At 34.7% G+C, this 26,750-nt stretch overlaps 1 protein-coding gene across 1 annotated transcript in view; it reads right to left on the bottom strand.

The window, feature by feature from the left end:
- Window positions 1-26,150, bottom strand: part of LOC129238733 (uncharacterized) — a 73,388-nt gene extending 47,238 nt beyond the window's left edge. Inside the window, exons 1-2 of the mRNA XM_054873885.1 lie at window positions 24,780-26,150; window positions 2,078-2,199 (exon numbers count right to left, since the gene is read on the bottom strand). Of these exons, the coding sequence (XP_054729860.1) occupies window positions 2,078-2,199; window positions 24,780-26,150 (1,493 nt within the window). The remainder of the gene's footprint in view (window positions 1-2,077; window positions 2,200-24,779) is intronic.
- Window positions 26,151-26,750: the final 600 nt, after the last annotated feature.

The following is a 26,750-nucleotide window of genomic DNA, read 5'->3' as shown; positions in this document are numbered from 1 at the left end:
ACCTCCGTTTAGTATTTTGCCAACAACCTGTGCATTTCCAGCTCAGAAATAAGAATTGTTTAAAAACGGTCTATGGACTAATGCACACTTTTACCATATTGCACTATAATTGAAAAATAAAATATATATAAAATTGCGTGCCCCAAAATATATCATAAAAATGTGATTACTGTTTTTTGTATCTTTGTTTTACTCAATTTTTTTTTTCTAATTCTTTTTTAAATTTCTTTTTTTTATTTTTCTTTTTTTTTTAAGTTTATTTCATTTTTTTTTATTTTTGTTGTAAGTTTATTTCAATTTTTTTTTATTTTTGTTTTAAGTTTATTTCAATTATTTTTATTTTAATTTTTTTTTTATTTCTTTCCTTTTTCTATTTATTTTTTTCTGTTGTTTTTATATTAAGTTTATTTCATTTTTTTTATATATTAGTTTTTTTTTTTTTTAATTTTATCAATTGATTTTAAATTAGTTAAATTTTTTTATTTTTAAAAACTTTTTTTTTACTTGAATTTTAATATTTTGTTTTGGTTTTTTGGTTAATTTTAATTTTTTTTAATTACATTTTTTTTGTTTAATGTTTTTTAATTCGATTTTTTTTTTTAATGTAAATTTTTTTTAATTTTATTTTTTTGTTTTAAGTTTACTTTTTCTAATTTTATTTTTATTTATTTATTATTTCCTTTATTTAAATTTTTTCTGTTTTTTATTTTCGCGTAAATTTTGTTTTAGTTTCATAATAAATTAACGAAAGTAGTAAACTTTGAAAACATTGCATAAACTACGGCGTACTCGCATGTGAGACTCGTCAGTAAGACATTTAAGAAAAAAATACCAGTCTAACGGTTAAACGCGATAGAAGTGAAACCTTCCGTAAAACAAATGAGAGAGAATGAGACGAAAGCAGCATTAGGAGCGGGATAATTATAGGTTCAGTATAATATTGCTATAAAGTTCATATTTTATTTTCTTCATTTTATTATTATTCATCCTCAATGTTTTCAATTTCATCAAATGATACGAGTGGCTTATGATAGCTAAAATATGATACAAATGCTTTGGTTTCGATGTTGTCAACATGTCTTTGAAATACCGCGTCAATTGTTGTTTTTGATCGTGTTGTCGATTCAGTGCGATTGTTACACATTTTTAAATTGAATGTTGTATTGAGAGAGTCAATTAAAGGAACCGCTGTGTCCAATGCAAAATTTACGTTAAAATCGACACTTAAAATCATTGGAACTTTATCATAATCTTTTCTAAGTATCCGCAATACTTCTGGTGCATACTTTATTAAATTTTCGTGAATGAATTCCGTGATGCTATTTATTGATTGATTCGGTCAAATATAAATTGCCACATTGCTCACTCTGGTTTCGCATGCACATATTTCTCCCACTTTAGAGAGCTGAACAGACAGTGATTCTAGTTGCTGTGCATTCAGATCTATCTGTGGAGTTACAATACGAGCACCGTCATTTTGATTGTGGTATATTGCAACACCGCCTGCAATTGCGGTAAATATTTAAAAATGAAAATATTTACGAATATAAAAATACGGACGCAATACAGCACACGCGGTTGCTATTATGAGCGCCGTAACGCGTATATTACACAGACGTACTAACATACACACAAACATTCGTAGGACGCTTGGTCTAAGCAAGTATTAGTTAGTGTAGTATAGGTATACATAATGCCTTCTCGCTCACCGTGGCTCCGTAATACGCAGGCGCGCACACATACGTACTAGCATACATACAAACATACATACGTATGACGCTTGAACTAAACACCAAAGCAAGTAATAGGCAGTGTAGTATACATACTGCAATACTCACTATACTAGCGTGGCTCAGCAGTACGCAGCCACACACATATACGTATATCAACATATAACGCTTCGTAGTGTCGCTTTTTCGTTTCATCGAGTCTCAAATCACTCCCAACGATTCTAAAGAAGTTTTCACTTCAAAAAGTATAAAGTCGTAATCGTTGAGAGGCTCAAAACTTCCTTGCCTCTCTATTATTATTTTTTATTTATTATCTACTTTATTTTTTCTACCCAATTCAGACTTACCTTAATATATTCGGGTGGGATAGTTTGTTTAGCAGCTGCACCTCCCTGAGCATATTTGGTCGATTTGCACGTAACTGATTCATCTTCAGCACCATAACCTCACCAGTTGTACGATGAGTGACCTAAAAGTAGAAAAGCAAAATAAATTTTTAATATCGATGCCCTCAAATAGTTTCCAAACTACATACATTTCTAGTATTTGTTTTTTTTTTTTTTGCTTACAGAACAAATAACCAGAAAAGTTAAATTTTCTTACAAAGCAATTAACCAGTCACGTCTTATATACGAGTATGTATTTGTATAAACAACAACAAAAAACAGGCATGTGTTGGCGTTAGTCAACAATGCTGAATTGGGTTAATTTTTGTGTGGCAATTTCGCCACAGTGCAAGTACTCCCTATGCGACAGCTGTATTACCAGCTAGAAACCACATTTCGAGTTCAAGTTGCACAGCATAGAGCAACTGTTGTCTCCACATTTCACTCGACAATGGCCTTTGAAACGATCGCACAGCAGGCATGGACACATTCACTTCCCAACCCAGTTGTGTTTGTTGACGCGACCTCAAAAAATAGGCTGGGTGACAGGCAGTGAAAATAAAAAAAAGTTGCAGCAACATGTTGCGCAGTAAGTAGGCTACTCAACATAATGTGAATGTTCCAATTATACACACGTACATAGGTACAATCAGAGTTTATAATAAATAATAATGAAATAATGAAATAACTAAAGTCCATTTAAAGCAGGCATAGGACTGTGAAACAAGAAGTCGAATAAAAGCATTGGGCATCAGCCTTACAAACTGGAAAAGGCAGCGAAATATTGGCATCTGCCAACTGTAAATAATCGAAATGCAGTGCATTGCCATTGACGAATTGTCGCATTTTTTAGCAAAACAGAAAAAAAGAAACAGATAAAAGCTCAGCGCAGCTAACTGGCGTCTGCGCAACGGTTTTGGCGGCAGGTGACAGGTGCCACATAATTCAACCGGTTCTTCTGACATTTTTTTCCTTTTTTCTTCTTTTTTCTTTTGCTTGTGTCAATCGCAGGTTTGCTGTAACAGAAAAATGTACAGGCACACACATACATATATGCGTGTAAGCGTGTGTATGCATGTGGTTTTCCCAAAAATTTAAATAGCCATGTCGAAACGGAAAAACAAAACTGGAAGTAAAATTGAATTGATAAAACAAAAAAATGTTGGAAATGCAGTAAAAGGCGTTGTTGCGCGAATGTTGCGATGCGGCGCTTGAACCGGGCAGACAGGTTCCGCGACATTAGCATCAACCAACAGTTACGTATTATGAAGTCGCGTGCATGTAAAATACGTATGTACACACACACATACACATATACTCGGAGAAATGTAATATTGGATGCATGCGCATGTAAACAATTTTTTATTTATTACGTTCGTAAATATGTATGTGTGCGTAAGAGTATCGATGGATTCATAATATCTAAATTGTATTTTCAAAAATTTAGTGCACTCGCAAGAGGCAAAGATTTTGTGTTTTTGCTGTGTACAAAATGTGCACGTTTAATTTTAAGTAAAACTGAATCGAATAAAATATTTTAGATTTTTGTGCGAACACTGTTTTACAAAAATTTTAGGGTATTTTTCAATTTTTGACCAAATTCTATACTCAAATAAAATTGAAATTCGAAGTGAGAAGAAAAGGCAAGTTTTCATATTCATTGTCGAACTATTTTAAGGTTCAAGGGCTCAAGTAACAAACAAGCAATTACTGTTTTAAAAATTCAAAAATCCAAAAATTTTATTAGTAAAAAATCAAAAAAGATACATAAGTTTCAATCACATGGTACCTCTGCCTTCACTGACGGCTCCAAGATGGGATCGGAAGTCGGAGCAGGAGTTTTCTCTAAATCAGCCAATTTATCTATTTCCTTAAAACTTCCGAATATAGGCAGAAGTCTTTGCAAAATGCTTAGGGAATGTGGGAGCGAGAGAGATTTTAACATTTTTTTTCATAGCCAAGCTGCGGTAAAGACTCTGCGACGCCTTGATGGAGATCCAAACTGAAACTCTTGGATGTCATGTAGCTTTTCTCTCATCTGTGTTCCAGGATTGAAGGAAATGAAATTTCTGATGAGCTTACCAGAAAGGGGTCGACTATTTTGGTCTCAGAGATCTCTTACCCGGTCCTCGGTACCCCCCTGACTGTTTTAAATCGGAATTGCACAACTTATTTCTCAGTAAAGCGCAGAAGAGATGGAGTTTCATTTCTTCGTTCAGTCGGCGCAATGGCGTATCGACAGACATGTCACTGTTGACAATTATGATTTTGCAGTTGTAAGATATTTCGTTTATTAAGAAATCAGCATTAACACCAACTACTTCGGACTAAGTGGACAATTGAATAGTAAAATCCTCTCTTGACGAACAAAACTAACACTCTACAAGGCTTTCATCATGCCCGTCTTAACGTATGGCGCAGAACTTTGGACGATGAGACGTTCCTTGGAATGTCTGAAAACAAGATTTTGCGGAAGATTTTTGGACCTTTGCACGTTGGCAACGGCGAATATCGCAGACGATGGAACGATGAGCTGTATGAGCTTTACTACAACATAGCCATAGCGCAACGAATAAAGATCCAGCGGCTACGTTGGCTGGGTCATGTCGTCCGAATGGATACAAACAGTCCGGCTCTGAAAGTATTTGATGCGACACCAGCTGGTGGTAGCAGATAAGGGGGAAAGCCTCCTCTTCGGTGGGAAGATCAGGTGGAGAAGAACTTGGCTTCACTTCCAACTGACACCGATTAGCACGATAAAGAAACGATTTTGTTAAACTCGACCAAAATCGCTTAAGTAGTTGCCGCGCCAATCAATAAGAAGATGTTTTTAAATTATCTTAAATAACTCTAAGACTCTGAGGAATGATGGTCAGACACATTATTAATTAAATTAAATAACAGTTGACAACCAAACATTTCTTATTTTTAACATTTTGGTCTGTAGACATAATCAAGTGAATCAAAAATTATCTATTGCCCAGGTAAAAGCATATCCTAGAGCATAATTAAATTATTGAAACCCTAAATTTTTTCAATTTTTTTTTTTTTTTTTTTTGTTTTTGACGGCTCTAACGCAAAATGAATATTTTTGGACAAAATCATGTGAGAGGGAGAAATACGATATTACACGAGCGGCGTCAAAACTTTATATGTATCAAGACGGAATTGGAGAGAATTTCAGAAAACTTTGTTGAAAACAGGCGTTGAGCCCAAATCAAATTTTTTAATTTTTTTGTTTTTTTTTGAGATGTTTTTACTTACTCGCCTGGTGTAGGCTATGATCTTTTCTCAAGATCCTCTACGTAATAGATGTAGTTGAAAAGTTTGGCGAAAAAGTTTGGACTACGGTTATATTCACAACCTGGCCTGGAACGACAGTGACGTCGTTGGATCGAACAGTGCGAAATCGTACTGTTGGAGCTTTGCCCATAAAGTTGAACGTAGAGATAAATCGACATGAATATAAAGTGATCGCACGCACAGAAATGTGGCCGAAGTGTTCTGCGACTTTTATAAATCAATTTCCGCGATTCGATTGTTAAATCGCACTTTATTAAAAACTCGAAATGTTGCCATTTCCACATTTTTTGCACTTTGAAGATTATTTATTACAAATTTTCTTTAAAAATTACTATGAAGGTAAAGTTTTTACGATTGTAACTAGGAACCAACTAAAGAACTCGAGATAGCAAAACAAAAACTCGATCCATTGCTTGTCTGTTTGCATACTGCAGCTCTCTGGTTCACAAACGTCACATACAAAAGAGGTACGACGCCATAACCGAAATAAAATCTTCCTATAGGGTGATTAATTTTGCGCCACCTTGTATATGTTTTGAAAGCCAAGCTGTCTCAAAAACTTAAAACGATGATAAAATAGCGCAGTTATCAACTTTTAAATGCAGTATAGACCGAAAACAAGTATTTTTTTTAGTATAAATAAAGATTTTGGGGGTATTTGGAAAATTTGAAATATGGTTTCAAAACTCAGATTTGTACAGTAAAGTCATATTTAAAAGTATAAGAATTATATTTATTCTTATCGGCCACAATCAAGCAGTAAAAAAGTAAGCAACCAGTATTTGCAACGCAACCTTATTTTTATGTTTTTATTGCTTACATTGGAAACCATCAACTTTTGCTTTTTCAATAAAAATTTATTATTTAAGAGCACTTTCAACTTTTACCTTCGCATGCCTAAAAATAAATTTTACCAGCCCAATATAATATGAAAATAATAAAAATTATATGACGCATCCAAAATGCTATGAAAATTGCACTGCCATCATCGCGTCCCAGCTATGATCTTACAAGCATCGACCTTCACCAGAGGTGAGCAGGATTGCAAACTTATGCCAGCTGCTATTTCTCAGCACAACAAACGAAGGAAAACTTTTATGTTAACGAACCAACAAACGCAGTTGTTGTGTGACAGCTCAGCACCTTAGCTTTCAATAGCAAGCGAATATGAATTTAATAACTCGAAAGTGGAAAAGTTTAAATTTTTATATTCGATAGTTCAAATGAATGTACACGCGCGTGTATGTGTTTGTGTTTGTGCACAAGGATGCAAATATGTCGGTATGAGAGTTGTAAAACGCATGCGCGCACGCTCCATTGCTGCTGCTGCATCACAGCCTCATCTGTAAGCAACGCCAAGCATGGCAACGACAATTGTTGCAGCATTTCGTTAGTGTGTGCTTGTGTATATGTATGTATGCGTGTATGTGTGTATGTTTGCTTTAAAATTTTTCAAACCTGTTGCTTTAAATGATACCTCTTCACTAATGCTTTCAATTACTAAAGCAGAAATTGAAAATCTGGTGGCGATTGTAAGATTTTTTCTTTAATCTTCAAGTAAAAATACAGAGGGGAAATACATAAAAAAAATGCAAATTAAATGTATATATAAATTGACCAAAACTAAAGATTTCTAATAATGCCAAGTAATTCGATAAACGCCAGGTGAAATATTGCATATTTTTGTACCATAATTCGTTATTCAAATTCCTTGCTTACAGCGGCCGTCGTCTACTGCGTCGAGTGGATCCCTCTTTCTCCTCTGGGAAGACTCTCTTCCCGGGACAACATTCTACTTTACTTCAGGAGGGCCCAGAACGGCATCCATAAAGGAAGAATTCTTTTCACCCACGTCTGGGTCCACCGTATTTGTGCCAGCTTTCAGGCTATATGCTCGTCTTTTTATGTCTCTATCTGTGCACCTCCGCATGATTTGGCATCTCCGTTCAACGACGCTAGTGATGACGTGTTTCTTCTTGGAGTCCCACGCATCCATTCATTCCCGGACCATGAGGTCTGCAGTCGGGTTGAATACCTAAGTATTTCACTACTTTTTGGGCCACTAGGGAGGTGTCGCCTATTTGCATGCTGACCTCGAGTGGCATGTGACTTTGTGTCATCAGGATGATTACATTACATTACATTTCACTGCTCTATTCGACGACAGTCAGTTCTTCGTTACCGGATCGATCCGGATTTATCAGGCCAAGCACTGTGAACTCAACAGTATTCCCCAAAAATGTGTGAAGAAAGTTTTATGATGTTACAACAACAATAACGGTAAGCTACATCAATAGATTTTAAAAACATCTCCAACTCATTTATACTGAAATAAACGATTTCCACATTTTTATATTTATTTAATAGTTAATTTTTTTATTATTTTGGACATCAAGAAATAAAAATAAAAATTCAATTATTAAATTAAAAAAGATACTTTAATTTATTGTTCTTCTAAAAATAAAAAAATAGAACAATAATAAATAAATAAAATTTAAATAAAAAAGTAAATATAAAATAAAAATTAGTTTATTGAGCAGAGATGTTAATTTTTTATTATTTTGGACAAAAGACAATATAGACAATGGTGATGATAAAGCCGACATTTTTAACGTTTTTATTATTTTTTTTTTTTTTTTATTTATTTATTTATTTTTTTTTTTTTAATTTTTTTTTTTTTTTCAAATAAAAAAACTAAATTTTTACATTCTATATCTCTTTAAGACAAATAAAACTTTAATAGCATGAGAAGTGGAATTTCAACAAATATTTCAAATATTTCAACAGATCGTTGTTAGTTTTTGTTGTTTTTCTGTAAACTGCAGTATGCTTAAAATGAGAAATATTACTTATTCTGCCGTACATAAAGTCGCATGGGAGGAGGAAGCCCCTTAGTGGAAATGTTAGTGTTACTTTTACTAAAAATATTCGAAAATAGAAACAGAGACATTAATATGCGTTCGTGTGTTGAAATAATTCAATTATTGTTTACTATTCGCTTAGTATTTCTTTTTTCATAGTGAATTGAATCGCCATGAATATTTAAATAAATTTAATACCCGGAATATATTCGAACAGCAAATATGAAAATACACGAGAATACCACATTGGTATTCAATTGAAAGCCTTTTCATGTTCCCCTACTGCAAATTAACAGCATTTAAACACGCTTGTAAGCGAACTGTGTAATGTTAACAGTAACTTTATATGCATACAAGTACACGGTGTACTTGTAGTTGCGAACTCTGTTCGACATTGCTGCTAAATAAATTCACAACAATTTACGGCAATTTACAGCCAACTACTGACCACCATTTCTTTGCACCATCAATTACACTATCACCTCAAGCGTAGACGCAGCTGCATCGCAAATGAATTTTAATATTTACAAATAAAACTAAAAGGCAAAAGCAAAAACAAAAAATAACTACAATAACTACAAACCTGAAAACCACGGCAATAAAACCAAAAACTGCAGCAATTTACAGGCAGTCATTAGATATTACTTGCATGTAGATATTATTTCTGCGTTTGCTGTTGTTGTTGCTATGGTATGCATTTAAAAATTTCGGCTGAAGTTTGGACATAGGAAACAAATATGCGCATATTCGCGGAAGTGTTGTGCGAAGAAAAGCGCTGTTGACCATCCTGCGCTGCCTAACAGCGGTTTCTGCACAACAACATTTTCACTGTGTACTGCGTATGTATGTATGTAACTGCAATGTAGGTACGAGAGTAGGCATCACCGCGATGATGATAGCAACAAATATGGTCGTAGCATTTTCGGAAGTTATTATAAATGTAAAAAATTATGCGCACTTCATTTGGTGGTTTTCTTTCTATTGATGAGGCGAAACCACTTACATATTAAATATATTAAATAGTAGTAGTAAATGGGAAATGTTTGTGGGTTTTTATTGCCATATAAATTAGTTTTATTTCAGACTTCAAAAAATATATGCAAAGTGCTTTCCTTGCAAGTAAATGAGGAGAAATTTCAGGAAAATCAATTTTTGAAGTGAAACTCCTTAGGCGTCGATGGACGAGCGAGAATAGAGTAAAATTTCAAGGTCATGCAACGTCTTGGGCATTTTTGTTCCGCGAGAGAGAAAAAAGATATAATGTAGAAGAAAAGGAGAGAGAGAGCTATACCTTATATATATGTATCTTAGGCTACATTTCACTTTAGGCTATTTTTCCTGAGTTTTTCTTTGTGGTTGCTAATTTCTAGTTAGAAATAACACTGCCTACTTTTTGGCGCTTGTTTTTTGGTGCAAACTTGTAGGAAATATATTTTTGGAGCCTACTTTTTGGCGTTATATTTCCTTGGTGCCTACTGTTTGGGGCGTTTTTGGTCCCAATTTTTTTGGCGTTTTTTTTTTGGGTACCTACTTTTTGGCGCTTATTTCCGTTTCCTGGCTGGTGCTTGTGCGTACTATAAAGTGCTATCCATTCCGGCGTCGGATTTATTGGTATTGCCTTGCGGTATTTTGTGCCATTGCTGCGGCCCTGGAATCGCTGCGTTTGTGCGGGCGATAAACACTCAGAGTAGTGCGCGTTGTTGCAACGGTTTGTGTCCGGCGTTTACCTACACCGGTCGACCCTTCTCAGTTCTCTGTAAATTTTGTCTATTTGTATTCTCTGCAAATGTTGTGAATTTATTTAGATATATATTCTTTCTCTCTATCTCATTCTCTCTCGGGTCTCTCCCTCTTTCTTTGTCTGCCTTGAAAGTTTCACTTCTGTTATGTGTACGCTACATGCACTGTTTTTTTTTTTTTTGTTTACTTTAAATAGTATTTTATTACCTTGAAAATTGCGTGGCAAAGTTTTAAGCATGGGAAAAACACGTAAGGCGTCACTTTCGTGCGTTTTATTGATCTGTACTCAGTACTTAAAACTTTAAATTGAAGCAAGAATCCGTAGTTGAAGTAGCTTGAAATTTAAAACTTAACTTCTGAACACTGGCGATTTTTTTTTCTTTTAATTTATTAATAATATACGAGCGATTTTTTACGTTTAATTTTTTCATTGAAAATCTTGTAATTATTACAAAAATCATTCAAATCAATATTTAATAATATTAATAATATTTATTATAGTGTTAATATTTAATTAGTTTAACAATATACTTTTATAAAAACATACAAAATTAAATATCAAAAGATTCTCCTATCATTTTGAACCCAGTTATATACAGAATGCAGGCATAATTTTTTAATTAAAACGTATGCGAATTTTGATAAGTTTCCTAAGGTTGCTGCTATCTAAGTCTCAGATATGGCTGCTGATAAGTTTAATCCACCTGCGGATTCGAAGGTCAATCGGGTGTTGATATAATGGCTACTACATACACCAATACCTAATCGATATGGAGCCTTTAAATTTTCGTACCAACTCTTCAACTGAATTGCTTACTTTTTATACCCTCATTGAGAGGTGCGGTATTTGCGCCAGCATACAAAGAATTACGAAAAAAAAATTTAGTAAAAAAAATTGCATAAACGACTTTATTTAGTTAACACACACATGTGTATATGTGTGTTTGTATTGTAGTCTGGTAGAAACGTGCAGGTAATTTCTCAACCACTTTTGAATTTAAATATCTCGTAAATGCTTTACTTTTACTTTTGTTCTCTTGGAAAAGTGAATTAAAATCCAAATTACGAAACTCATCGCAATAGCGTCGGTACACTTAGACCTTGACTGCCAAGAGCAGATGACCTCAGTGGAATAATCTAGCGCCTTTAACACTAGACATTGAAGCTTTAGTAACGAATTAAGAAGCTTAGTGGTACAAATTAGAATGTATGGGAATGTGTTATTGCATGTTAAATTGGATTTCTACAAAGTTAAATAGCTATGTGAGCTGTTGTACTTTTTTTTGGGCTAAACTCGAGGAGTTAGGTTTTTCTGATTAAAAACAACAGAAAAAATAAAAACAACATAAAAACTAATTTATTAAAGTAAAACAGAAACATTAATTTTTTTACTATGTTGGACAATTAATTCTATCTTATTCTGAAAACAATGTTGAAATAATAGAAAAACAAAATTAAAAGTAATAGAAACAAAAAACAGTAGAAAACTAGAAATGGCAAATAAAAATACAAAAATAGAAATAAAAAACAAACGAAATACAAAATAATAGAAAAGTAAACAAACAAAAATCTAATAAAAAAATGAAAAAAATAAATAAAAAATGTGTTTATTGAACTAAAACAAAATTAAAAAATAATGGAAACGAAAATATAAACAATATTTGAAATACAAAAATAGAGGTAAAAAACAAACAAAAAATACAAAATAATAAAGAAAATAAACGAAATAATCGAAAGAAAATATATAAAAAAAGTAAATATTAAATAAAAAAATGTTTATTGAACTAAAGAGACGTTAATATTTTATTAGTTTGGACAAAATAAAACACAAATAAAAAAGAAAAAAAAGAAAAAAAATATAAATAAAAATAAAAAAAAATAAATAAATAAAATAAAAAAAATAAATAAATAAAATAAAATATAAAAAATATAAAAATATATAAAAAACATTTAAAAGTTAAAAAAATGAAATAAAATAAAATAAAAATAAATTTATTACAATAAATAAACGAACATAAAAAATAAGAAAAAAACATTAAAAAAAAATATATAAAAAGAAATATTATAATAAAATAAAAATTAATTTATTGCACTAAAAACAGAGGAGTTACTTTTTTATTATTTGGACAAAAAAATTAAATCAAGAAAATAAAATCGAACAAATCAAAAAATGTTAAAAAGAATAAGTGGCAATACAAATAATTTATTTAATAAACTAAAACATAGACGCCATTTTTTCTTATTCTGAAAAAAAAAATACATAAATAATAATACAAATAATAAAAGAAAAAAATTAAAGTAAAAAAATAAAAAATAACAGAAAAATATTAACAAAAGAATTAAAATTTAAACAAAATAAAATAAATATAAGAAAATAAAATAAATATAAAAATAAACTAAAAGTTAATTTATTGAACTAAAACAGAGACGTTAATTTTTTATTATTTTTGACAAAAAAAATTAATTTTTTCTTATTCTGAAAAAAAAAATACATAAATAATAATACAAATAATAAAAGAAAAAAATTAAAATAAAAAAATAAAAAAAAACAGAAAAATATTAACAAAAGAATTAAAATTGAAACAAAATAAAATAAATTTAAGAAAATAAAATAAATATAAAAATAAACTAAAAGTTAATTTATTGAACTAAAACAGAGACGTTAATTTTTTATTATTTTTGACAAAAAAAATTAATTGAAGCAAATAAAAGGAAATTTTGTTTTAATTAAAAAAAAATGAAAAGTAAACTATATAAAATCAAACAAAAATTAATTTATTAAACTAAAGTAGAGACGTTAATTTGCATACACAGAGCCACCAAGAGCCGTTTAAATCAATGGATTAATGAATATAACTCATACGACTTAACCAAAAACAAAACAAACAAAAAATAAAAAAACATTAAAAAAAAATATCAAATAATATAATTTCTTTTTCCCAAAATTAAAAAAAAAATCAAAATTTTTATCAAAATCTGGAACTTGTTAACCACCTTATTATTCGCTCCATTGTGTTATCGTAAGGTATAAAACAATTGTACACTAGCAAACCTGGTCAGCTAACAAGCGCAATAAGTAAACTTGTAAAGGAGCTCATCCAGAAGCTCAAGTAACACTCACTCAAAACTCGGTTCCTCCACTCTCACTAACGCTAACCAATATTTGAACTCGTGTTTTCGAACTCTATACACAGGATATAGATTTTAGAGCGATATTGAAGCAAACTCTATTCGATTTATTGCTCTGATTCACATGAATTTTAATTTATGGATTATTATAGTGGCGAAAATAAGCCTTCCATTGTCATGGCTTTCTTACCATTATCACATATTTTAAATTCATGTGCTAGAATCAGCTATTTTAAATATATCTTATCACAGCAAAACTGCACCATCTATTTTATTAAAAGTGCACAAGCAGTTGATTTGTTTTATTAAAGTCTATAATTTATTAGCCGCGTTCTTATTGAAAGGCCGTCACCTTAATTGAACAGCCAAAGCTGTAATTGCCTAATATATGGCCATAGACATAAGTGCTCTTTGCCGTGCTAAGTGCCCGTCTAGCAGTCTGTACACTGGTCTTTATCTTCCTATTTTCTCTACCTATTCACACTACTTATTTCGCCTCTTCTAACGCAGTTCGCCACAAAAACAAGCCAAAGCAAGCCTGCCCAACTGAATTTGCAGCACAGCCAAACAGGAAATTAAACTGCATTTCGAGAGGATTTCATCTGCGGTCTCACACCTATTCAAATAAAAAAATAACACACACACACACGCCTCATTGACTCATTCAACGGTTTCGTATTGAACTTGCACTTGAAAAATTGGCAGTCGAGACGCATTGCAATTGTTACAAGCAGAGTCAAAGTCATTCGTATGTATGCCCATGTGTGCATATGTATGTATTTATATATGCATGGACGTGTGGCTGTGTGGTGGCATGTCAAATTGAAGTTTGCCGCCTATTCAGCGCTTGTTGTTGCGTCTAATGCCCTGACTGGCGTGGAGCTTTTGTATTTGTTGTTGTTCTCAATGTTATTGCAGTTGCAGTTATAGCTGAAGTTGCGTGCTGCCACTTAAACTTCTCGCCACCTTCCGCCACCCAAAGCCATTAATACATACCCACACCTGAATTGGTGGCTAGAGTTTTTTCTCTGTGCCATGATTAACAAGTTGACGGCAGACAGTTTGTGGTTGCAAGTCACTGCGTGTTGTTGCTTAATTGGCTTTGTTGTTGCGTTTGGTGGTTGTTGGATTGTTGTTTGGTGGCTTCGCTGGATATTCGTGATCGGCACTTAGTTGAAAACGGAAGTGTAGTTCGATTTAGAAATTGCATATTAAGTATTTAAAAAATAAATAATAATTTAAAAAAAAGAAAAAAAACGCAGCACAAAAGTTTTTCGGGTACGAGGAAAAATAAAAAACAAGAGGAAGAAAAATATCTAAATAAAAAAAATATTAATTACAGAAATTTAAAAAGAAAAACTTTGAATAAAAAAAATTAAAAAAAAAAAACATTTATAAAAAATATACAATAAATTTTTTAAAACAATCTAATAAAAAAAATGAACAAAATTTTATAAAAAAATAAAAAACAGTTTTATAAAAAAAAAAACAAAATTTATAAAAAAAAAACAAAATTTATAAAAAAAAAACAAATTTATAAAAAAAATTTATAAACAAAAAAAAAAAGTTTTATAAATAAAAATTTTAAAAGAAAAAATTATAAAAAAAAATAAAAAAAATAAAAATAAAATTATAAAATATTATAAAAAAAATGTACAACAAAAATAAGAAAAAAATTGTAAAAAAGGGTATAAATAAAAAATTAAAAAATTAATATACAAACAATTAATTAAAAACAAAATGTATAAAAACAATAGTTCAAAAAAAACAAATAAAAATAATTTTATAAAAAAATTAAAAACAGTTTTATAAAAAAAAAAACATAATTTTATAACAAAAAAAATAATAATTCTACAAAAAAAAAACAAAAATAAAAATCTATATATATAAAAAGAAGTTACATTTCCTTGGTAATCTTATAACTCAAGAACCGTCGAACCGATTAACACAAAAATTTCAGAGTTCTTTTCTATCTTTGAGGAGGTGGTTTGTGTGAAGTTTGATTGAAATCGGTGCAGCCGTTCCTGAGTTATGACATTTTATGTGAGTAATGGTTTCCTCTCATACGAAATGCCTGTATGGGAAAAAGCGTTTTTGTTGTACTGTTGTGGTTGTAAGTGTACTATGTTAATATTAATTTTGGACGAAAATATAATAAAAACTGGAGCATTCAAGGAACTGGAAAAACATTTTTAACTTTATTTATTTTAGCATAATTTATTTAGCGTAAAAAATTGAAATGGAAATTAAAGAATCAAAGTTTAATTACAAGTTTTTATCGGCTCTTTCCCCTTACCTGTATATAGGTGACCACCACAATCAAATTTTAAAAAAGTACAGGAAAAGCTATTGTGACATCTTTAGAAAGTATGTTGAATAAAAAAAATCAACTAATTCAACTGTTTAAACATTTTACGAGTTCTATAAAGAAACTTAATATGAAAAATTTCTTGCGATATAAAAAAAAAACATTTTATGTATGGTGGTGCGAAGCCCACTGGGAAATGCTAGTAATTTTATAAAAAAAAAAACAAATAATAAAATAAAATAATAAATAAATAAGTAAGAAATACAATACAATACATATCTAAATATGTACATTTATGCAGATTCAAAACTAACCCATCCCTTTCCTTGCCATTTTCTTCATGCAACCCTTTTTCATTAACACAAACACTTCATTGCTAAATTTAAAACCATGTTGTCATGAAGTTACAGTCAACAGACGCTGTCAATAAATTTTATGTCGATCGCGACCCAACCCGCAATTCTTTACACGCTTTTACGCAATTGGCATTGGTAAGGCGAAAATTTCGGCAAAACACTCAATAATTACGTGGCGGCTCAAAAAACTCACCAGAAAAAATTACACAAAAAAATTTAAATGGACGGCACATTCAATAAAAATAAGAGTCAAGACAAATCGAAAAGCAAAAAAACAAGGCACACAATTCATAAAGAAATTTAAGCGCTAGAAAGCAAAAGTGAACTACACACAAAATAAGTGAGTAACTTTGCGATCAACGAGATTTCAAACGGAAAGCGAAATGAAATGAGAGCTGGCAAACTATCGATGTAGCGATTTTTTTTACGTTATTATCGATTGTTTCTCATGCACTATCTATAATAGAGCGCTTTTTTTGATTAGAGTAAATTTGCTGATGGATTGGACGGAAACGTATTTGAGGAGGTTATTCGCAAAGGTTGAAAAATATTAATGGAAAAATTTGTTTCTGTAAACATCAACCTGAGATTCTGAAGTTTTTTTTTTAATGTTCGATGAGCAACTTTTGCCTATTTTTTAAAGAAATTCTCAAGGCACGAATCTCCCAGGTCAGCACTCAAACAACTGCATTTGGCACATAACTACATACATACATAAATAGTTCTGGTGCAAATTTAAAAATTCATACAACAAACAATACTTCTTAATTTTGTAGAATTACCATCAAACAATAAGGTTAAAAAATTCAAATTCAGCAACTTCTGCCATCGAATAGGAAACAGCCATTTATGTAGGTACTTGCAGAAACTGATGAATGAGCGCAAAATCAGTAAATAAAAAAAAAATAAAAAAATAAATAAAATTTAACAATAGCCGTAATTGCAAAAAATGTGTCAAGAGCTGCAACAATGGAAAATGATGTATCAAATCAGATAGAAATAACAAAAAAAGATAAGAATAAAACAGAATTTAGCGGTGTGAATCATACATTCGCAGGGATACGTGTGTGATTGTTTGTGTGAGTACATTCCCTGTAGGGAAAAGTTTAACAAATATAAATATATTTATTTATGTTCCTGAAGTGAATACTTAAATTTCATTTCTTTATTAATTTTTGCGGCTTTTCTTTATTATTTTTTGTGAGCTAGATGAAGACGACAGGGGATATACACTACACTGACAAGGCAAAGTATACTGCTACAACAATAAAAACAACAACAGAATGGTTCAGGGCCCCTAAAACACTTTTGGATTGACATAAAAAAAGTGTTGTTGAACGGACAGCAACTAATTCTAGAGATTTATAGAAGGTAGTAGAAGAGGCATGATCTGGGTACGAAAAGGAGTTATCTGTATGCCGCGATGTCTCAATTTGGTATCCCCACAAAACTAATACTCTTTGCAAGATGACGTTGCTCAACGCCAGCAGTGCCGTCAGAATTGGGAAGGACCTCTCCGAGCCATTTGATACCAAACGAGGTTTCAGACAGGATGCCTCGTTGCCATGTGACTTCTTTACCCTGATGTTGGAGAGGATCGTACGAGCCGCAGAACTTAATCGCTCGGGCACAATTTTTTATAAGAGCGTACAATTGTTGGCGTATGCCGATGATATTGACATCATCGGCCTTAACAACCGCGCTGTTAGTTCTGCCATCTCCAAACTGGATAAAGAGGCAAAGCGAATGGGTTTGGTGATGAACGAGGACAAAACGAAGTACCGCCTGTCTTCAAACAAACAGTCGGCGCACTCGCGTATCGGCACCCACGTCACTTTTGACAGTTATGATTTGCAAAAGACTTCGAACCAGCATTAACACCGATAACAATGTCAGCCTGGAAATCCAACGTAGAATCTCTCTTGCCAACAAGTGCTACATTAGACTGAGTAGGCAACTGAGCAGTAAAGTTCTCTCTCGACGAACAAAACTAACACTCTACAAGGCTCTCATCATGCCCGTCCTAACGTATGGCGCAGAACCGTGGACGATGACAACATCCGATGAAGCGACGCTTGGGGTGTTTGAGAGAAAGATTCTGCGTAAGATTTTTGGACCTTTGCACGTTGGCAACGGCGAATATCGTAGGCGATGGAACGATGAGCTGTATGGGCTTTACGACGACACAGACATAGTGCAGCAAATAAAGATCCAGCGGCTACGTTGGCTGGGTCATGTCGTCCGAATGGATACAAACGCTCCGGCTTTGAAAGTATTCGATGCTGTATCAGCTGGTGGTAGCAGAGGAAGAGGAAGGTCTCCTTTGCGTTGGAAATATCAGGTGGAGAAGGACTTGGCTTTACTTGGTGTGTCCAACTGGCGCCGGTTAGCACGAGAAAGAAACGACTGGCGCGCTTTGTTAATTGAATATTTCTCAATACCGGCACTCCTATTATTTTGTAGGCAACTGCACATATTTTAGGTTTTTTAATTTCTTAACTGGTCTAACGCTGTTTATTTTAGGAACATATTGGACTAGTATGAACAGAAATTTTAACTGATATTTTACTGGATTATGATCGAACAATTGAAATTTTGTAGCACAACGCCTTGTGAAAAATACCTTTTGCTATCATATCATGAAAAATAGAACACAACAGAAAAGTGAACTGGTAGCACTGAAGTTGACAACTAGCATTTTTTCCTGCAGGGCCATCGACTATATGAGCGCGCGATTGAGAAACTACGAATGCCCATTCATACATACAAACAAACATACATACATTTATACATACACACACACACACATACGTGCACACATAGTCATACAAATGTACTTATGCGATTGCCTTTATTAAACAAATTTTACCGCAAATGCTGAGTTACTCATTGATGAGTTCATTTTCGCACACATTCAGCAGTGCAGAATTAAATAATAATACTTTATATGAATTTGAATTAAATTTAAACGTAAACAAATGTGGCCTTCATTTTGGTTAACCGCCAACAAAAGTGGGCAATGCCGTGAACTGTGAAAACAACATCAAAACTTATCTGCTTATTCTGGATTAATGAATCAAAAATGTGCGTTGAATGCAAAACAAAAATATGCAAAGCAAATAAAAACAAAAAAAAAACAAAAGAACAACAAAAACCAAAAAAGAAAAAAATTTTAAAAACAAAGCTTGATTTTTCAAGTGCGGACAATGGCGTAAGCGAGTTTATAAAAATATGACATTGAACGCACTTAGAAATGCTGCGGAATTTTAAATATTAAATGACATTTTTTTTTCAATAACAGAAGCTCGTTAACTATTTTCCAAATAATTTGTTGCCAGCAAATAAAATATCTGGCTATTTGTACACACTTTTCATAAGCTGCGTCGCCATTGTCGACCGGGTATTTAATTGCCGCTATCTGAGGTGATAATAAAGCAGTAAATAGATGTTTAATTATTTTTTGGAAATAAAAATTAAAGACCGTCTCTGAAAAATTAAGCATACTTGGTTTTTACCTAAATCGAAAGAGTTATTACTGCATCAATGCCAAGTTTCAAATACAAAACTTCAAGCTTTGTTTGTGGCTCGTTTCGCAAAAGCAAAGACATTCCAAAATTTACCCAAGCACCGGCGCTCCCTGAAACATGCAACATCAGCATTTGGGCTCAGATTAGGCATTGGTATGTGGCAAAGGATTTTCACCACACCCTGGGGTGTATTTCACGCTGCTTACAGTACTGCCTGCTTATGCGCCTTTTTAAAAGTTATTAAAAACGGTAATAATATTTAGTAATAAAATATCCAGTAAAGTGCAGATTAGCCCGATTCGCTGAAATACGCTGTCGGATATGAAATTGAACTGAATTTGACTGAATCCAAATCTGAAGTTAGACAGATAGAAAGATAGATTTGATTGTTTGCACCTCGTTGTCATGATCTGTTGTGCCCTCTACTCATCACAGCACCTCATCCAAACTCAAATCTCTCATTAATATAGAGCCGGGTTGTACTGGGAGTATCTGCCTTCCTTCTGACCGCAATTTGCCGAGATGTCTCAGCCTTCTCCACGCCATTCAAAGAGAAGGCGGATTGGAGTCTCCGGGGATTAGTCGAAGAAACGACAAGAGTCGGTGGACCATATCTCAATCCTGTGCAGATGGCTGCCCAATCTGCAATGACCTGTGAGAATGCCCACGAGCATTTCCAGTTTATCCTTGGTGAAAGTTATAAGATTTTTAAATATCTGTACTCGCAGCCCGTAAGGATTTCGCCTGGCTTAGCCCCATAGTTTGGAGCCAGCTAACCTCCCTTACGCTTAGCTCTTCACTCTTTAGCTTTTCCTTGATGGTGTGTTATACCACAGCAAGATAAGGCTCGGGTCCTATTAATAACGAGGCAGCAGCCTCCCTTGCCAATGCGTCCGCTACTTCGTTCCCAGTTATAAGCCTGTGTCGTGGTACCCAAATGAGATGGATGCGATTGCGCGTTCACAACAAATTCAGTTTCTCGATACACTCAGGGACCAGTGAGGACTTAACCTGACAGGATGACAGTGCCGCTTGACTGTCGCTCGAATGGCAATTCGCTTATTTCGGAGACCCCTGTATAAATGTATCTCTGCATATAGATAGATGGCATACACCTCCGCTTGAAAGATGCTGGGAAACCTACCAATCGACACAGAATGCTTGACTCTGGGGTCATATTCCAGCGCCTATGCCTACTGGTGTATACGAGCCATCTTTGTACTAGTGCAGACGTGTGCAGATCATAACAGACTTTGGTGCTTGGGACAAGGCCAAGATACTTCACTTCGCTGACAAATCCAATACATCCCAATCTCCCTTATTCCTGGTAAGACTGTTTTCCCGTTGAAAGGATTGACGACCGTTTTGGACGGGTTGATATTCAGACCCACCCCAGCACACCATCTTTTCGTCAGGTTTAAAGTCCTTTTTTCGCTATATTTGAGGTTATCTGTTCCGTTCCACTTAGCGTCAACTCGCCTAGTTCGTAATCGTCAGATTTTTCGATCTTGGCTCGCCTCGGTGTTTAATATCGCACGTTTCATGTCGCTTTCGATCTACTTCTTCCAAGTATGTTCGAAACGTCCTGGCTTCCTCGGCGCCGTAACGATGTCTAGAACTTTCTTTGTCAAATCGGATTCAGGGTTCCTCTGGACATCAACATACCAACCAAGACGGCTCTCTTGTATTTTTTGCCGATCGACGCGATTTTAAGGCTATGAGTTTAGTACAGTAGGTTCTGTTTTTATGCGGCTTTTTTTATGCGGTTTTGAAATAGTGCGGTTTTTTTTTTAAATTACAAAATGCATGTCGACCTATCGGGAATTGTACATATAAACAAGATTCTAAGCCAGCTAAGCAAAAACTCATCACAGATTACATCAGAAATGCTAACCCTACAAGTATGGAACCGCCTGCATAACTATCTAGATCAGACGTGTACATTTCCTCAAGTGACGAAAGAGATTTTACGCCAAATCCTAATCGAACGCGCAACATGTGGGTATTGTCTGATTTTATTTCTGACTTAAGTTTATTTTTCGATTCTGACGTTTCTTAAATAAATATATAATTTTCAAAAATACAATATTTTGTTTATGCGATTTTATTTAATTATTTCAGATTCATGCGGTCTATGGAACGTATCTATAGCTATAATATGCGATTTTATTACATTATTTCAGATTTATGCGGTTTTAGCACTTTTGAAACGTATCTATAGTTTTACTATAGAACTAGTAGCTTTTTCTATGCTGTTTTTTTTATGCTGTTTCTTGCGGAACGTATCTACCGCATAAAAACAGAACCTACTGTACTTTGTCCAGCTTTGTGACCCATGTTGCCCATCTCAACATTTTCATTTCTTAAGAAGCCTTTCCTGGTTATATAAAATATTGAGTTTATTATTTTTTTGTAATATCGTAACGGTATCTCAAAGAAGAACTCTTCACCTGCTGAATCCATTTGCATATACAAACAACAAGGAAGGCTAAATTTGGTGCGGACTGAGTCGAATTTAAAATGAGGGGGCAGGCAACGTTTTATGAAGTCTTTAGCGAGATGCACAGTCCATTGTTTTTTTCTTCTTCTTTTCTTTTTTTTCTTTCTTTTTTTCTTTTTTTTCTTTCTTTTTTTCTTTTTTTTCTTTCTTTTTTTCTTCTTCTTTTTTTCGTTTTTTTTTTTAATATGTTAAATTTTTAAGAAACGTTCGTAATTGTTTTTTTTTTCTTAAATTATGTTTATATTCCTTTTGTTTTCCTTTTGATATCTTGGATAAAGAGTAACGAGTACCAAGGTTCATTAAAATATATTCATTTTTGCTAAAGTTATCGCGCACATAGACCGTGAGGCAGACATGGCTGAATCCACTCCTCTCATCATTTTCGGTATTTAAGTACACTTATCGACAAAATAATAGAATTGCGATGTTTTGACTAATTTTTTTTTTTAATTTTAATAAATTTTTATAAAAATTTAGCTCATTTTGCGACACATGTCAATCACATAAATCAAAGATGCAAACTTTAAAATTTCAGACAATTTATAAAAACTAGACAAAATTATCTTAATTAAAACAAAAATTTTGGGTACACAGTTTTATAGCCCATTAAATTTTATTTTAAAAAAGAGCAAATCTAAACTGCTCAAAATTTTCGTTGATTTTTAATCATTTTCCCCCCTTGACGATGTTGCGTATTTTCTCCAAGTAACAAAGATACATTGTTATATAAAAAAGTAGTAAAATAATATATTGAATTTATTATTTTACCATTAATGTTGCTTTCTATTACCTTTGAATGCTTTCATTCCCTCCTATTGGTAGCCCTGCATTCCTCATTCAATTCCTATAAAATTAACAACTAACTTCTGATAAAAATAAATCAATCAAATTCGAATAAATTTAGATACAAATTTAAAAAGCTATTGAAATCAATCCGAGTAAAGAGAAAAACAAAGCAAACAGCAATATAAAAGAACATAAACCAGAAGTCTGCACCCCATTAATCACGCTCACGTGACAAACATAAAAATAACATAAAAAACATTAATTACCTACGCATGAACACGCAAAACGCATGCAACATGCAACAGCCAGTCGAAGCTCAACAATAAGTTCATAATTAAATAACACAGACTTCACAACCATCGGATTCAATGCACATCGTCACATAATAAAGGGCGAGCGAGCGGGCGCACGCGCAAAAAAATTCTTTATCGGCGACAATACAATAACGATTAACAAGACCTTTTATGATTGTCCGCAGACACAATGACATTTTAAATTCCGTTAGTGTTAGCACCCATTCTATTAATTGGAATTGCATTATGCCAACATTTATTACCTTACCTTTCAGCGGGTAATGCATTTCAATGCGTCTAAGCTTGGAAAAAAACCTAGTATCAGAACTTAATGCCTGCACGAAGTGGCGGGGCAAAGACTTTTACCGCGTGCTACTACGTTGCTTTTTTCATGCTTCTTTTTAATTCTCATATTGGTCAGTAAGAAGAAGTGTTGTTTGTTTCTTTTCTTTGCTTTGGAAATGACGATGCACTTTTTCCCGGTGGCGATGGCGTCTTCATTGTGACGGTTATTGCATTTTCAGGCGCGTCGTGACACTTATTTTAAATTGCTTTCAATGCTTCAGGGAATAACAAATACAAAATAAAAGTTGTTTAGATAAATGAAATGCAGTTCAAGTAAAACCAAAATATAAAGCAAACTGAAAAGAAAAAAGTAAAACCCTATTAAGAAAATTTACATAACCAAAAGAGGGGAAGAGCTTTGGTTATGTGAAATGACAGAGAAATAAAGATCATACTATAGATTACAAGATTTGGCCATCCGAAGCAAAATTGTGAGGGTAACTTCATCTTCCACGTCAGCAGAATAACTTACACTCCAATCAGTCTTTGGAGGGCGCAAGAGCTGTAGAGATTCTAGACGATGTTTCCTCTACTTCTAAACCGCATCTATTGGAACTTCTTTCACCCAAATAAAGCTAGACTTATTTGGAAATAGACTACATTTAGAGCATTCTTAAAATTTCAGACTAATTGTGAAAGCCGCGTTTTCTAGAGGTAGGTGAAATAGTTGAAGTACCATACTGGCAATCCCCAAGTAGCACTAAGGCGCCGTTTTGATATCATTATGAGACCTCAAACGGGCAAATATCTACAGCCAATGCAGAAGGTTGATGGGATTTAGGTTCGATATCTGCCCCAGATCTGCCCAAGAAAGAAGCACTCAGTGACCTCAATCGTCTGCCTGGCAAGCCTGGACATTTACAGAAAAAGTGCTCAATAGTCTCCTTCTCTGAGAGGTCCGCACAGCTTCTGCAATGGGGATTAAAAGGTAAACCCAGCTGTTCTACGTGAGTGTCGATCGCCCAATGGCAAGATTAGATTAGATTAGATTTGTGGGGGTTGGACAAGTCCAAGCATTCAGTCAGCACTCTTCCCCTTCATAAAGAATAGACCACTTTATATCTCCCAAGCCCTGTATTTGTTCCATTAGACACCCATAGTTATTGAATTAATATTATGTGAGGATTTGTGTGCAGTTTCGCTTGACTGCGGCATAAAAGAGCCGTAGCCGATATGCTATGCTGCAAGTTAATTTGCGTAAATGAAATATTTGATGTCATATGGACAGCTATAATTCCAATCTTACACTTTTCCTATATCTGAGTCGAGGACGGTAACTAGTATCCGTCCCAGATTCAAATATAGGCGCATTCCATACCTCGACCGTATGACCTTCAACGATTCTGGATCCACACCAAGATCCAAGTGGGAACAGTTTCCATAGTTAGGATCCGTCCCCGCTTTGGTATAGTGGTATGATATCCAGTGCTTCGTATCAAGTCCCTCGTTCTGGGCATGGAGCCTAGAGATGATCGCATGCGGCTCCCTTGGAGGCCCAGGGATCAGCATGCTCACCCTAACCAGTTTTTGAATTTCGTTCGTTTGCCGAATGACAAACTTACATCCTTCAAACGCTGGCATCGCAGCCACAGTTTTGGTCAGCCATTCGAGCGATTGAGTGTTTGAGCATTGTACCTTCAAGATACCTTGCTCAACTCTCATTCGCTCGAATCTAGGTACATCTTTCGATTTCCCTATCGCCTCCCAGACTTGACTGTCGACAAAATCCAATTGTTTTTGGGACAATTGGATATGCCCATCGCCATAGATCTCCACCATCATGCCCCTGGCTGCTGCACTAGGCGGACCCGGTTTCGCGCTCGCTACTGCGCTCTTATCCGCGGCATTCGTTCCACCGGATTCGTTGGTACTACTACCAGGTACTTGATTGCTGCAAGAGGCTCCTCCTGCAGTCACTACAACCTGTGGTCTAAGGTTGCTTACTTCGGATTCCGGTTTATTACCCTTCCTCCGTTTCTTCTTCCTCGTACCAACTGGTGCGCTCACCGTCGCTTCATCTGTCAAGGCGGCCAGATCAGATGGGTCATCATCAGATCTGTTCCTCTTGCCAGATTCGGCGACAGGAGTGGACGAAGACAGATGAGCCGCAACTCCGGCTCGAGTGGCAGTTGGCATAGCTACGTTAGCCGTAGTCATACCTACTGTTTCTCTTGCCTTCTTCGCGTTCCTCTGCCTTTGCCGCTTCTTCTGCCTATTAGACAGATTTTCTCCTGAAGCTGGCATCTGTTCCTTGGCCATTGGTGCGCTGGTACTTTCTGAGCGTGAACTCGGATTAACCATAGCCCCAACAGTCGCCGAAACTGGTGCCAGGATAGGAACCAATTTGGTTTTGTCAGTCGTGGTCACATGACAGGCAGGGGTTACCTGCGTCATAACCACGCGCGCGTCCTCCAAACTGACTCCCGAATCAGACGCATTCTTTGTAGCCGTTAGTGCAGTGGTACTTTTCGGATTTGCATCCAAATTAACCACATTACTTCCGTCCGCAGAGGGAAACGTCAGAGCACTGAGACGTAAATGAGTTGGCGCAGCCTTCCTCCCAGGATCAGCTAAAGGGTTTGCAGGGGTCGCCTGCATCTCCATTGCTTTCGCTGGTTCCACTGAGCCAAGCTCATTTTCGCCCAGTAACAGGCTCTCTATAGAGCTACGTATAGAGCCTGACGAGGATACACCGTCCAATAGGTGTCCATCCTCAACCAGTAGCTTGCTTCCTCCAGGGCCCTGATTTTCAGCCCTGGTCGTCTTGGTGATGAATGAGTTTTGGGCCTGCACATCCGATGCCCAAGCCGCTGGAGGACCAGCGGGAGGATTGCCACAAGTGTGGGTACCCCGTGCAGAGTAGTCCTGGTTTGAACTCATTTCCATTTATGTGGCGGCCCTATTAATACTCTTCGAGCGAGCCACTGTTGAAGAGGAACCCGTTATCGACAGTTCAAGTCTAGATCCGTAGTGTTCTGTTTTAACTCAGTAATCACTCTATTTATCATCCGACAGCAAGGGATCTCAGTGAGTTAAGTAGCAGGGTTACCTCGCGCAGGATATGATTCTTCATCACGCACTAACGGTCTTGGCTTAGTAGAGGCTATGGGGTTGGAATAACCTTCTGTATTGCGCATATCTACGCCCTGTGTCGTCCTCATAGTAGTCATAGTCAGTCCTAAGAAAGACTCATACATATGAGAACAAGCACTTAACCCCAAAAATTATCGATCGTCCAATGGTAAACATAGCTACGAGTTTGTAAATTTAATGGCGTGGAGTCGCCAGGAGTGTCTGCGACCTACCTTTATTGTATTAGGGCCATGGGATTTACGAAATTCCACACAAAAAAATGAAGCTCCATCTTTTCAGCGCTTTCCTAAAAAATAAGTTATTGGATTCTCCTTTAACAATAATTAGGAGGATGCCGATGGCCGGGTAAGAGACCTCTGAAAGCAATTCAGTCCGCCCCATCCTGGCAAGCTC

This window comes from Anastrepha obliqua, chromosome 1, assembly GCF_027943255.1.
Source record: "Anastrepha obliqua isolate idAnaObli1 chromosome 1, idAnaObli1_1.0, whole genome shotgun sequence".
Lineage (NCBI taxonomy): Eukaryota > Metazoa > Arthropoda > Insecta > Diptera > Tephritidae > Anastrepha > Anastrepha obliqua.
This window is presented reverse-complemented; position numbering and strand designations above follow the sequence as displayed.